At 39.8% G+C, this 14,603-nt stretch overlaps 1 protein-coding gene across 5 annotated transcripts in view; it reads left to right on the top strand.

The window, feature by feature from the left end:
- KIAA1671 (KIAA1671 ortholog) overlaps positions 1-14,603 on the top strand; it is a 142,363-nt gene that overhangs the window by 22,748 nt on the left and 105,012 nt on the right. For all 5 annotated transcript variants that reach the window (XM_039504601.1, XM_039504600.1, XM_039504603.1 and 2 more), the window contains exons 2-5: positions 4,439-4,580; positions 5,142-6,933; positions 8,504-8,597; positions 10,696-13,929. In XM_039504601.1, coding sequence (XP_039360535.1) covers positions 5,195-6,933; positions 8,504-8,597; positions 10,696-13,929 — 5,067 coding nt within the window. In that variant the 5' untranslated portion in view covers positions 4,439-4,580; positions 5,142-5,194. The remainder of the gene's footprint in view (positions 1-4,438; positions 4,581-5,141; positions 6,934-8,503; positions 8,598-10,695; positions 13,930-14,603) is intronic.

Genomic DNA, 14,603 nt, shown 5'->3' with positions numbered 1-14,603 from the left:
AACTGCCAAAGTTAACGGAGTAAACTAACTTGGCTGAGAGCTGAAGACATGTTTGGAATAGTAGGAAGTGCTGGATATAGATACAATTGGATTTTTGGGACACGATTTAAAACTGGATATATTTTATTTACTAGTTCTCTATACTTTTTTTCCTTTCTATGTGCCCTACTTAGAGGTGTTATCTTGGTTCTTTTATCAAGTGCTAGGGTTGAAACTTATCAAGTAGTGGCTGAATGTGCTGTCATTTTATACGAGAGAGATAGAATCTCACTGATATCAATGTGAAGGATTGCTACAGATCAAGGGTAGAATATGGACTTGACGTACTAACTAAACTTTAAGCTGTCATTATTTATTACCTGTTCTGCACTTTGACATATTCAGCATTACACAGTGAGAAAATGTTTTCTCCATTAGGACCAGTGCTATTTCCCTTCCTTCACAACCTTGCTTTTTTTCTTGTCCCTGTCTGTTTGCATGTGTCCTCTTTAGTTCCTTCTGCACTTTATCCCCTGCAGCAACTCCCTCCTTGTCCCGCTTCATCCACTGTACTGGTGCGTGATGAAATGACTAATGCTGTCATTTCAAGTGTTTGTTACTGGATTTTTGAGTTAACACTCAAATGAAGTTAATGCCGGTAGAAGAGTTCACAGCTCACTGTCATTGTTTCAAATTGTCTGCAGACTCAGGAAGGTGATGTTTTTAGTTACACTTCTTTTGTTACTCATTTTGCTTACACGACATTTTAAAGGATTGCTTTGCCAAAAAAAGCATTGCATTCTGCAGAATCTAAAAATACCACGTGGGTCACAAAAATATACAAAATGTGTTGGTGACTGACACCTTTGCTATAGATACTGTCTGACTGTTGACGGAAGAGAGACAGAGACGACTTCACTGATGCCACTTTTTGCAGCTGGCAATAGAGTCACTTTGCAGACACCTTCTGAAGAGGCAGCAGTTGATGGCCTTAAGAGGAACAAATAATTTTGCAGTGACTAAATATGAACCTGCAGGCTTTGATCTGCTAAGTATGTTTAAATACACAGTTTACTTTAGCTTAAAATGTCTTTAATATAAATAGAAAATGTATAGGTTACATGTTGCTACTAAAACATTCCCATTTACTGCTGATGGTTATGCGTGTCCGCTTCACTAGCTGTAGAGTTGCCTTGTTAAGAGGTAACTTGGAAATAATACTCAAGCCAGTGGTTCCCAGTCTGTGGTCCCTCCATGGGTTATGCAGGGTCTGACCCTTGAGCCAGGGCCGGAACACACCAGATGGCATTTTGGCATTTTTGCCGGATGGGGGATGCCATTTTTCTCTCAGAATGGCATGCTCCATACCCTGTGTGAGAGAGGTCACGCTGCAGGGACATCCCCACGCTGGCAGGGGTGGGGGTGTTCTGGTAGTGCTGGAAATGAAAGGGTCCAGCACACTTAGTAAGGTGCCAAAGGGATCCTGGGGAAAGAAGTTTGGGGCTCACTGGTTAGGCTATGTCTACACCACAAGCGCTACAGCAGCAGAGCTGCAATGCTGCAACTAAGCCTCTGTAATGCTTGGAGCTTAGATGCTCCCTTTGTTGATGGAAAGGGTTTTACAATGATGTAGTTAATCCACCTCTTCCATCCACCTAGCTGGGTCCATGGTGGGGGCTCACTGTCCCCCATCCTCACTCACTTTCACCAGGCTGGGGCAAGGAGTTGGGGTGTGGGCTCTGGGCTGGGGGATGGGGCTGAGGAGTTCAGAGTGTAGGAGGAGGCTTCAGGCTGAGCCTGGGGAGGGTGCAGGAGGGGGTGCAGAGTGTGGGCTCTGGGAGGTATTTTGGGTGCGGGAGGGGGCTCAGGGGTGGGGCAGGGGTTGGGTGCAGGAGGGGGTGCAGGATGTGGGCACTGGGAAGGATTTTGGGTGCGGGAGGGGGCTCAGGGCTGGGGCAGGGAGTTGGTGTGCAGGCTCTGGGAGGGAGTTTGGGTGTGGGAGGGGGCTCTGGGCTGAGGTTTAGGGTTCGGGGGGGTGAGGGCTCTGGCTGGGGGTGTGGGTTCTGGGTTGTGACTGGGGATGTGGGCTCTGGGAGGGATTGGGGTGCAGGAGGGGGCTCAGGGCTGGGGAAGGAGGTTGGGGTGTGGCAGGGGGTGAGAGGTGCGGGCTTATATCAGGTGGCTCCCAGAAGCGACCAGCATGTCAGGCTCCTAGGCTCGGGGGCAGACAGGTGGCGCTGCGTGCCGCCCCTGCCTGCAGGCACTGCCCCCGCAGCTCCTATTGGCCGCCATTCCTGGTCAAGGAGAGCAGCAGAGTCAGCATTCGGGGAAGGGGTAGTGCACAGAGACCCCCTGGCCGCCCCTGCACCTAGGAGCTGCTGCCAGACATGCTGGTTCTTTCCTGGAGCCGTGCAGAGGGCAGGGAGGGAGCCTGCCTTAGCCCTGCTGCGCCAGCGACCGGACTTTGGCCTATTAAAATCTCCTGGATGGTTTTCAATAGCTACCGGGAGATTGAAGCCGATTCTGGGAGACTCCCAGCCAATCTGGGAGGGTTGGCAACCATAACTATGGCTCTCAGGGAGCAAAATTTTTCACAGCCCTGAGCAATGTAGATAGGTTGATAGCGTTTTTTAGAGTAGTCTGGGCCTTAGTTGTAGTAAAAAGTCACATTTTGATAAAAATTTGCCTTTTGAGGAAGAGCGCTCAGTTTTGTCACAGAACTGAGATTTATAATAGAAAGTAAATTACTATAATTGAGATGAGTGCAAAGCCCAACATTTAATCCAAGACTGAGAAAACAAACAGTGAGAATCTGCAAACACTCATAAGAATTGGGTTTTGGTCTAGCTTTAACCCAACATCCATCCTTATGTGGTCACCACATTATTTCTATTTGTTCTGTTTGTTTCATATACTTAAAGCTTTAAAATATTGATGATAAAATAAAATATTCTTGCTTTTTACGTTCTACTGTAATTTTCAGCATCCGTTATTGAAATCAACGAATTATTTTAAATAAATTGGAAAATTGAATCTTGTGTATTTAACCAGAAGTCAGCTTGTTAAATTGGAAAGCTGAAGTTTTTGACTGAGGGTATGTCTACGCTAGAAATGTAAGTTGACCTACATTAGCTGACATACAGCCACTGCAGTAATTACTGATGGTGCATGTCCACAATACCCTACTTTAGTCGGAAGTGCATGTCCTCACCAGGAGCGCTTCCACCAACCGAGAGGGGCAGTGTGGGAAGCTGAGAGCATGGTCTCTCAGCTCTGCTGGCAGCTCCCTACCAGGAGACTGGCTGCACCACAGGCTCCCCCTCCCTCCACTCCCCATTACCCACCAGGATGTGGGGAAGCCGCCCTGGGCTTCTCGTCTCCCTGTTTCCCACAGGAAATTGGGGGGAAGCTGCTCGGGGCTTCTCGCCTCCCTGTTCCCCAACGGGAACCAGTCAGCCTTGTCAATTTCAGGGCTCCCCGAGCAGTTAAATTGACAAGGCTGCCCGGCTCCCAGCAGAGAACGTGGGGTGGAGTGGAGGGACCATCTGGGCTTCTCACCCTGGCTTCCAGCTGGGAGTGGAGTCCTGCTGGCTAGGCGTCTTTCCCGGGCTTCTTGCCCCAGCTCCTAGCCGGGAGGAGGGTCCGGCTGCTCAGCTGTCCAGGAGAGGGGGATGCAGCTGGGCTTGGCTTCCCAGCTCTCTTGTCAATTTCAGGGCAGGAGCCTGCCATGAAAGTGACAAGACAGGATGCAAGTAACACAGTGTCTACATAGACACTGCCTCACCCTAACTACACGGACATAAGCCTTATGCCTCGCTTAGAGGTGGAGTTATATGTTGATGTAGTAGGACACTTAAGGCTTGTCTACATTACCTGCTGGATCGATGGGCAACGATCCAGTGGGGGTCGATTTATCGCATCTACTCTTTGGGGGAGGGATAACTCAGTGGTTTGAGCATTGGCCTGCTAAGCCCAGGGTTGTGAGTTCAATCCTGGAGGGGGCTATTTGGGGATTGGCCCTGCTTTGAGCAGGGGGTTGGACTAGATGATCTCCTGAGGTCCCTTCCAATCCTAATAATAATCTATGATCTATGACTGCCAAGTGCTCTCCTGTTGACTCCGGTAGTCCACCGGGGCAAGAGGCGCAGGTGAAGTCAATGGGAGAGCACTTACCACAGTGAAGATACCGCGGTAAGTAGATATAAGTACGTCGACTTCAGCTACATTATTCATGTAGCTGAAGTTGCGTAACTTAGATCGATTCGCTCCCCTCTCCCCAGTGTAGAACAGGCCGTACATCAACTGGAGGAAGGCTGTAGTGTAGACACTGACATAATTAGGTCGACGTAAGCATGAACCTAACTGTGTAGTGTAGACCTGCCCTGAATGTACAGTATATATGCTTGCACAGTATATACTCCGCCACACTAGATTCTGAATGTCCTCTGTTTATTCACAGGTCAGGTGTAGTACAGATCACTGAAGTGATTATATGTCCATGTACTTCATGAGATCTAAGGAAACTACTCTTCAGAATGAAAAGTGTTTCAGTTTACATGCTTCTTCAGTTACATATCTATAAGCAGACAATGCAAACTAGGGTAAGTGCTATCAAAACTTGCGGGCTTTGATGTAGAAAACATTTACTTCATATATTTTAATTGTTAGTTCTCTTAACTAGTAACAGCCAAATAAAATTTTAAGAATCTGTTCACTCTTGTGCTCGCTATCTTTTCTTTATGTTAAATATTCATTTCCATGCTAACCTATCAGAAGACTTAAGAAAATAAGGGTTGAGGCTGTGATATTGGAATACAGTTCCTTTTCAATCAAGTTTCCTGATGTTAATACTGCTGTCTGGCTGCCCTATTAGGATTAGCACTATGTTCTCTGATTTTTAGGATATCAGTTAAGTTACATTCTCCCTCCTGTCTGAAAGCAGTTCATTTGATTGTATGATGCATACGGTAAACTAGATAGCTGAAGTGCCCAAATATTTAGAAATTAAAATTTAAAATTCTAACATATTTAATATTTAAAATTTAAAATTCTATTTAAAATTATTATTCTATTTATAATTCTGAATTAGAATTTGAGTGAATTTCTACTTTGCTGTCCATGCTGACTGCATATATTAATGCTTACGTTTGCTTTTTTTATAGCTTGTTCTTCCTAATTGGATTTTTCCAGTTCTGTTGGATGTTTAACTATAGCTATGGCAACAAGAGTAGAGATCAACTCTGCTCTAGCATCCTTAACAATATCTGACTTAAATGAAATTACAAGTGAGGATAAAACACAACGCACATACATCAAGCCTCTTTTGGATGCAAGTAATAAGGCTGGTCAACCTTCTAATCCTTCGGCACCAATAATTCTTGAAGAAAAAAACAAATTTGGGAGCACTTGGAGACCAGCAACTATGCCTACTCCCGGATCAAGACCAAGGCTTTCTGCAAAGCCATTTTCTAAGGAGAAACCTTCAGATACTTTTGCGAATGTGAAACCTCCTGTTACTGCTCTCAAACCAAGTAATTTTTTCCCCAAGTTCTCTGTGTATGGACAGCCTACTGAAGACATGACATCTGCTAAGGTGTCAAGTGGAGATGTCCCTCTATTAGTAGATCAAAACCTAATTGAAAATGAAAATAAAGGCAACAATGAATTAGTCACAAATGTGGCCTTTTATTCCAGTCCCAGTAGAAATACTGTGATTCTTTTTGAAACAGCTAGCACTGAGAAATCCAAGGTAAATTTAACACAAGGTAAAATATCTGTTGATGAGCACAGAACACTTGGCACTGTACAGACAAGAGAGTGGCAAGGTAATGCAAAGCCTGAGATGATATCTCAGCCATCAGTGACTTCCAGAAAACCTGAAGGTGGTCTGCATAGGCAAATATCTTTTTCATCAGACCTCAAACCAGTCTCTTGGAATCCTCACCAATCTGATGAAAAAAAACACACATGTGAAGATCCAGTAGGTGAGAGAACCAACGATGTTGCAAAATATGCCAACAGCGAAGTTGGCTTATTAACTGAAGTGCAACGAAAGCGAAAACATAGACCTGTATCTGCTGTTTTTCTGGAATCGTTAAAAGATCAAAAGCATAGCAATTTGGAAGTCTCTGAAGAAAAATCTCCTACAGAGAAATCATGGGTTAGAAAACCAAGGCCTTTGTCCATGGATCTAACTGCCAAATTTGAAAATAAAGACTTTTCTCTGTGCAAGAAAACGTGTCCATCTGATGAGATTAAGGCAAATGTACCAGTAATTCACTTCACTGACATAGGCTATCAAGAACAGTCTGAAATGAGGTCTAAAGCTGAAGAAATAGATTTGAATAAAGGTGATCCCTCTAAATCGAATTTGAAATGTAACAATCAGGACATTGACTTTCTTGATGTTAAAAACAAATGTAGTGAGCAAAACCAGAAAGTCTTTCCAAAAGATTTAGACCCATCAAGCCCAAATTATACAAAAGACTTGATACAGATCCCTGCTAAAGATAAAAAATACCCTTGGGAACCTAAACAGAAATCTAAAGATGAACAAAATGAGAAAAAAATGGACATTGTAACTAACTTACATGGATCAGAAAAAAACAAGGAAATGGCTAATAACAAAAGCAAAACAATTAAAGAGGTGGAAATATTGGATCAAAAGGAAACTTCCAGAGTTTTAGCCAGTGAAAACTCTACAGATTCCTCAAAAAAAGAAAACAAGACCTTGAGGGGAAGCGTTAAAAAGCACATTTGTTTGTTTGCTGGCTCAGAAAGCAGCACTACTCCAACGGATACCGAGCCTCTCCCGGCAGCCACTGAGACGGAAAACAGAAATGTGAACATCCAACAGAGAATCAGAGAACTGACAACAGAAAATACAGATGTTAAGCCAGGAAATCTACGCAGATCACTCAAGTCACGACCACTTTCTGCAGACTTAACAAAGAAGTAAGTTACAGAAGAAACTTTTAATACTTTACTCTTTTCAGATTTTCAATTAGTACAAATAAAACAAGGCAGATATCAGAGTTCCTCACTTGTAATCTTCAAACACAATTTTTGTGTTTCCAAAGATTCAAAATATAACCTGAGTTTTCATTTGTTTAATGTGCTCTTTTCACTTCCATTGTGTTAGTCTTACTATTTTCTTTTAGAAGTATTTTGAAAATAAAATAAATAATTTTTTGCATTTGGCACAAATTAGGGTAGACCTTTATCAGTGTTACCTCAGTGACACTATATACTGCCAGGTTTTGCGCCAGATTGGAATTTTATTTCATCTTCATATCAAGGTCCACAGATCCATGATTCTGCATCTTTTTCTGGAGGAAGCAGGGAAGCAGCTGAGACCTGTTACTTGCAGGGCAGGGCTTAAGTGCCCTCCAACTGATGTTTTGCCTGTTTAGAGCAGGCGGACACTGCAGAGATCTGTGGTGTAGAATACTATTTGAAATAATAAAAATAATAATAATAATAATTGTAAAGGAAACAGGGGTTTTGAGTTTTAGAAGGACATAGCAATCCCAGTTTGGCATAGACTTTATTTTGATGAATCCGAGTGCCTTTCTTCTTACTGATGAGGCCTACTTCTTTGGTGCATGCCTCTTTACATCATGTCAGGCAATCCACTAAGAAGTGGAAGTTAAAACCCTATAGATCTTGCTTTGCTCTCCTAAATAGTGTGCTTGTAATATTTTTGAGAGATAATATCTTACTGGCTTTATATGTTCAAATTTTCAAGTGGTACAGTTTAACAAATAGAAATCTGAAGTACATATTCCAAGGTTAAATTTGCTTTCCAGCATAAAGTTGGATTTTTGATGATTACTGATTTGTTTTTATGTGGGGAGGTGCACTAGGGTTGAGGATGGTGTGGCAAAGTCAACACACCTGAACCCAAGGCCAAAATCACAAAGCAATACCAATCGAATGGTCCAGATTCTGTACAAGACAAAATAAAGTGGTTCAAATAGTCTCTGCAGCATAAACTAGGGTAATTGAGGAAATCTTCCCAGAGGCTATTCACTAAGAAAATGCAAACATCGGAGACAGTATAATTTTTCTGAAGAATTTGGTCCTCAAATACTGCAATGATGAGTGAGAGATAAGAGCTTGAACCAAATAGAATTTAACGTAACAGTAAAGTTTATGCAAGAGACAGTGGGAACTTCAACCCATTTTTCAGTAGTCTACTAACTAAATTATGTCCTAAATTCTAGATCATTTTTCCCCAAGATATAGTTTATTTTCTATCTATCTTGTTAACTGTAGAGAAGGTTTGGGCTTTGTCTGCCAATAGTTCAGGCACACATAAGCCATTGAATCAAGATAAGATTTGTGCTGTGAAATAATGTGTTTTCTCCAATAGCATGTATAAGAAATTAATTGGAGCATTTTAAAATTATATGAAAAGAAATATGTCAACTATTGTGCATTTGAAAAATATGCATATTGGGCAAATAACTAAAGTTGTTTAATGTCATCTATACTTAAAAGAAATAACAAATTTTTGCAACAGGTTTTCAAGCCCAGCATCAACCAATGAAATTAAACAAGAGAAGCCTACTGAATTGAATAGTGATGTTTCTAGTGAAACACAAGAAAATCAAAAGGTAAGAAAGTGGCACTAACAGACTTGGTCTTCCAAACAGAATTGTATTTGTAGTTTATATAGCACTATGCTGTGTCAAATATGGCTATAGAAAGCAACGAGTTAGAAACTGCCATTGTGAGTATTCAGAATAGCATAATCTTAATAGGCTTACCTTGGTAATTCCTTCTTTAGGCCACCGTTGTAATGTACAGAAATCATGTACATGTTTGGTTAATATATATATGTGCAAAACTATAGACAATGACAATAGCCTTACACATATTAACTTCTTATGAAACTTCTGAAGTATTCTATATTAATTCAAGCTTTTATAATGTATCATTATATTAAACATGTTTTGCATTTTCTACCAACTCCTCCTGTAACATTTAATTCTAGTGGTCTATGACAATACAGTGCTACATAAAGAATCTGTAGTGTCTTATTCTGGCCACTTTTAAAAATTGATGAATCTATACAATAACTTAGTTTCTAAGCATAATACTTAAGTTGTGCAAAATATAACTTTTTTGCTTAAAACTATAAAATCATTGTGTATGTGAAGATTTAATATTGTTATTTTAGGCATATTTTTCCTGAGTCCCTTGATGTTTGGGCATGGATCCTTTTTCTTCTTATCTTATTTGGTCCTGGTTACATCACAGTACTACTTTAAAGAAAAACACCAATTTGATATAAGAGTCTAATGAGTTAATTTGGAAGAAGAGTAATTGAACAATGAACAAAAAATCCAAACTTTACTTTTTTATAACTCTTTTGGTTAATGGGAAGCTACTCTCTTCACAAGTTGACCTAAAGCAGGACTGAATAAATTTGCTTTGTCAATTAGAAAACTCAGGAAATCAGAAAGTTTTTAAAAGATTTATAAATAAGTTCCTTAGTATTAATTTTTTTATTGAACTAAAAGTCATTGAACTAAAACTTTTTTAAAAAGGTTAACTGAAAATTTGAGAACTAATTTTTTTCAATGCTTTCATAGGGCAGAAAGACTTACACTATCATCATGTACTTCCGCAGTGAAAATTACTAAAATGTTGCCTTTATTGCAATAATAACAGATACAATCACTGAATGTAGATACTGGAAATGTCAGAGGTCCCTAAAATTGTTTTGAAAATATACATGTGCACCCCCAAATCTGTTTAACTAACTTAGTTTTTCTTTAACACTATTCCTCTTCTAACAGTGGCTCAAGTTGTGAAATGTGCTCAGAATTGCTTGTCCCCCCCAGCCAGTAGCAGCTGTTCTTCATTATTTCCTCAAACTGCAATTCCTCATTATTTTATATTTTATTCATAGCCATTAGTAAAGTGCTCTTTGCCATAATATCTGTCTCTCTCAAACAAGAATGAATTAATCCTTGCCACACCTTGATGAGAAAATTATTATTTCCCTTTTTAAAAAGAAAAATTACGGCACAGAAAGGTTGTGTGATTTGACCATGGTTACACAGGAAGTCAGTGGCAGACCTGAGGATGAAAGCCAGATCTTCTGAGTCCTATCCCGGTTGGCTCAGGCAGACCATCTTTCTTTCTCCTTATTTCTTTCTACTAGCAAGTTCTGACTATCATTCATGAGCCTTCCATCCCTTACTAGTCTATACCCAAGATTCCTGAGGTCTCTTGCATGGCAGTATGGAGTACTAATCATTTATTCATTTAGCTAGCCAGTAATACCATTTCTTTTGGGAAAAGCTGGCTTTTACAAAATATGGTATAAATATTTATGTTCTACTGTATTTTGTGTGGCAGTGCCTTTTCTGGAGTATAACTTGGCTTAAAGTAATCACTACAGATTAAAATATACCATGAAAGTCTGAATCCAGGAATTCTTCATGCGTTTAATTTTAATTTGTTATATTAAAAACAATCAAATGGTAAAAGAGTCTGATGTAAAGAGGGCTTATCCTGGGGTTTGCAAGTTTACCTTACACCAATATTTGAATCTGTTTGTTAGTTTGCTTAGGGAATAGAGTGTGTGTGTGTGTGTGTGTGTGTGTGTGTACTAGATACATAAATACATACTAGGTAGTACGATGTTGCAGTTCATCTATTTTTTTTAATCAACTTCTAACTTTTGAATTTTTTTTTTTTAAGAGTATGGAGATGAAGCCTCCTCCTGGAGCAGATTGTACTGAGATCTGTGCTATTGGGAATCAGTGGAAACCACGACAGACTGTAAAAATATCAGAGAAAGTTGGTCAGATCGAAAGAAAAGGAAGCTTTCTGAGAGAGAGGCAAAATTTCTCTTTGCAGGGTGAAAACTCTGTGTCAGCCACAAATAACTTTGAAAAAAAATTAAAACCCACCATTCCTGCAGAAAAGACACATTTAAAAACTGTCCGAGCCACCATGTTTGACCACAATGTCCAGAGGCATAATGTTGCTGCTGGTCACCCTGTAGTTGATCCTACTCGAAAGCTGACTAGTGAATTTGAAGGCAAATATGATGTTGTGACTTTACTAGGCCATAACAGAAGATCTGGGATGGAAAAAGAATTACAGGAGAAAACTAGTTCAAAGAGAGAGGATCACAGTCAGTCTGATGTATCAGGATATGTAGCGGATGCAGAAAAACGTGGAAAAACAATTTATCTAAATGAAGACAAGAAAATTTCTCATGCAGTTCCAGTGGAAAAATATTCTTCATGTGTGAAATGTGAAAAACCCACTCCTAAGCATGTAGAGGACTCTCTAATTTACCAACGAATAGAGCCAAGATATGAAATCCTTCAGACTTTTGGTAAAAGAGCACTTAGTGAAGCTATTACAGTAGTTCCTGAAGATAAGGCTGTGACACTCAGAACTAGAAAATCTTCTGTGAAAGAGAAGAGAGAACCTGATGGGACTGTCTTACATGCTGATGAGCTGTGCGGGCTAGATAATAAAACTGACCCATTGAAAGAAGGTAGTTTTATTTCAGAAACTAAAGGCATGTTGGAAACTTCTACAAAAAAGTTTACTTTTAAGGAACCTAAAGATACCTTCAACAGCAAATGTACTTTCCATGAACAGATAACCGAGTACAATAAAAATCAGAGCGAACTGGTATTTATAACTGAGAAATCATCTTATGCTATAAACAAAAGTACGGATTTGGGGACAGCAAATGAAAAAATGACACAATTGCATCCTGAAATGCAAAAAGAAAAGAATGAAATCTCTTGCACAGATAAAACAGAGAGCTCTAACGTGACCAAATACTTTTCTGAGAGAGCTGGTATAAAACCAGTTAGGACAGATGGCTATGAATCCAGAGCTATCTTGGGCCAAGATGTTATTTCAGCCAGTCAGATTTCAGTGCCTGGATATAGCCAATTGTATAAACCCTCCATGGACCAGCATCCTAGCACAGAAGTAATAACTGCTGATAAAGAGAAATCCAGAGTTTTTGGATTAAGGAAATATCCAGACTCAAATTGTGTAAGAAAAGATTTAGGCTTAGATGTTGCAGCCCTTGAAAATGAGAGATACAAACTCAGATTAGTAGAACCAGAAGAAAAAGTCAGAAGAACCAGTAGTAGTGTTTCTGACCTTAAAATTTCAGAAAGATGGCGAAGGAAGACCTTGCCTCAGGACTCTAGCAAGCTAGAAGAAGTTGGCTCACTAACTCAAGAAAGTATTAAAAGGCTGAGTAGAACAGATTCATTGCAATTTGATGAAGGTGCAATAATGAAAAAGAGTAAAAGAAGCAAAGATGGGATAGAATCAAAGGGGGTGAACCAAACAGTTTCAGTCAGTCCTGATTATTTGAAGAAGCAAGTTTCTCCCTTTGAACCAAAGGCAACCTATTTTGCAGTTACATATCAGATTCCTGGTAAAAAAGAAAAAAGCTCTGTAAGTACTGTTAATGCAAATGAAAATAGCCAAATTACTACAGTAGTTGAAAGTGCACCAGTTAATCTGAACTCTGGTTCTTCCAGAAGGTCCAAGCCTACATCTCAGCAATCCTATAAAAATGTACCGAGTACACATTGTAAAGATAAGTCCCTAGAGGAATGTGTTAACAAGCATTGGGCTAAAGAGGAAGAACAAGATATTCTAAGTTTAAAAAAAATATATCCAGTGCTTGGAGAGGATGATAATAGGAGGTCTTGTGAGAGAGGGCTGGATCATGCTAAAGAGAAAATTATAGGTGTTGATTCTTTCCTCTTAAAACAGGGCCTGAAAAATACTATTCAAACTGATCTTAAAGGTAGTGGAGGAAAAGTCTCCTCATACCATGAGGCAAAATCCATGCAACACTTCAGGCATTCACACAACGACAGTGAACTATTTACACAAAAGAAGTTTGGGGAAGACAGTCACGATGTGTTCAGAGTAAAGACTGAAGATAAGTATAGATCTAGAGTTCTTGATATTGATGCTCTTATGGCAGAATATAAAGAAGACTACATAAAGGCCAGTGACATTCAAGAAAAAAAGGATGACCAGTTCTCTGAAGATCACAGTACGTTTTATTGGGAGATGTCAAAGTACAAAAACAATGTGGCTGATAAAATTCCACACAACTATAACTGGAAAGATTGGAAGAACTTGGATCAATCTGCTAGTATCACTAAACAAGGTACCTGTGCAGAAGAACACCACAGGCCTGAGAAGTTAACGCTACATGAAAACAGCAAAGAGAAACTGGAGTCCGGTAGCCAAGAATGGAGTAAGCAAAAGTCCAAAGACAGAAAATTCAGTCCTCCCCATTGGGGAAAGCCTAGTTCACTTTCAGATAAACTTATAAATTCACCTGCTGACTCTGTTGGTACCAGAAAAAAGACATTTATTATTGATGAGGATCAAGGGAACAATTTAACACCTAGGCTCCAAAATGCAAAGTACATAAATAACAAGGTACAGCCTGCAAATACTATTAGTGTGGACCAAAAACTGGAAGTCAGTTTAGCTTCTAATTCCTCCCCTGATGGTGGTGGTAGTGGCGGTGGCTTATTACAGAAGAAATTGTTCACAAAACAGCAGTTCACCGAGATGTCTGTGGATGATGACTGGCACAAAAATATAATGAGGATCTCTGTAAATAAGAACAAAGAGAATGCAAACAAAAACTCACATGAGAGTGACTTTTCCAATACGAAGAGCAAAGCTGAGTGGAATGACTATATATCTGGTTTTGGAAATGCACTACCAGATTTAAAACGATCATACTCAGAAAAGAGCCGTCCTGCTAAAGCAAGAGGCAGCATGCCTCTGATGCAAGAAGCAAACGAAAGAAGGGACAAGCACCAATTGAGGCAAAGCTTCCCATTGGAAAATGAAGAAAACAGATTGAAAAAGAGGAGTGCATATCAACAAGAATCTTTCGCCCATGAAAATAAAAAGGTATTTACAAGGCATTATTTGTCAGAGCATCTCTCATAACTGTGAAAGTGATGAAGATATTTTGTCATGATTGCTTTCAATCTTGTTGCTTAGAGCCGGATGCTTAGCTGGTGTAAATCAGCTTTGCTCCGTAGATATTGGTACTAGCGTAAGTGTATGCCAGGTGAGGATTTGGCTTTTTGATTCTTCTTTCTTTCTCTTTAATTTAAAAAATCATAGTATTACTCCTTACAGGGAATATCTCCTTTAAGAGCCAATACTGTAGTAGATATGTAGTATTCTTTAAAAAGTGGCAAATTACTTACTGACAATATTAAACTACAGCTTTCTTTTGATGTAGAAGTATTGTTTACAAATTGAATTCTTAATGCTGTAGGCACTATTTGTTAAATCTTTATAGTCACAGCTTTATAAGTCAATAAATGTAATGTGTTTTGAATCGGCATCTCAACTGGGCTGGGGTTTTTGCTTCAGTGAAGGGGAAAACTTTTTGTATAGATGAGTTGGTACTTTCCCTCCCCCAATCTCCTTTTCAGCTACCACTTTTGAGGTCTATTCTCTAAGTGCTGGCAGAGGGAAACCTACTAAGGGTTCTCCTAACAAAAAGGAATTAATGTGCATCACATGCCCAGGCAGGGGTGCTGGAACTAGGTGTGCTGGGAGTGCAGCAGCAC

The sequence above is a fragment of the Mauremys reevesii genome, linkage group 18 (assembly GCF_016161935.1).
Source record: "Mauremys reevesii isolate NIE-2019 linkage group 18, ASM1616193v1, whole genome shotgun sequence".
Classification (NCBI taxonomy): Eukaryota; Metazoa; Chordata; order Testudines; family Geoemydidae; genus Mauremys; species Mauremys reevesii.
The sequence above is the reverse complement of the archived record's forward strand: the minus strand, read 5'-3'. Positions and strand labels throughout refer to the sequence as shown.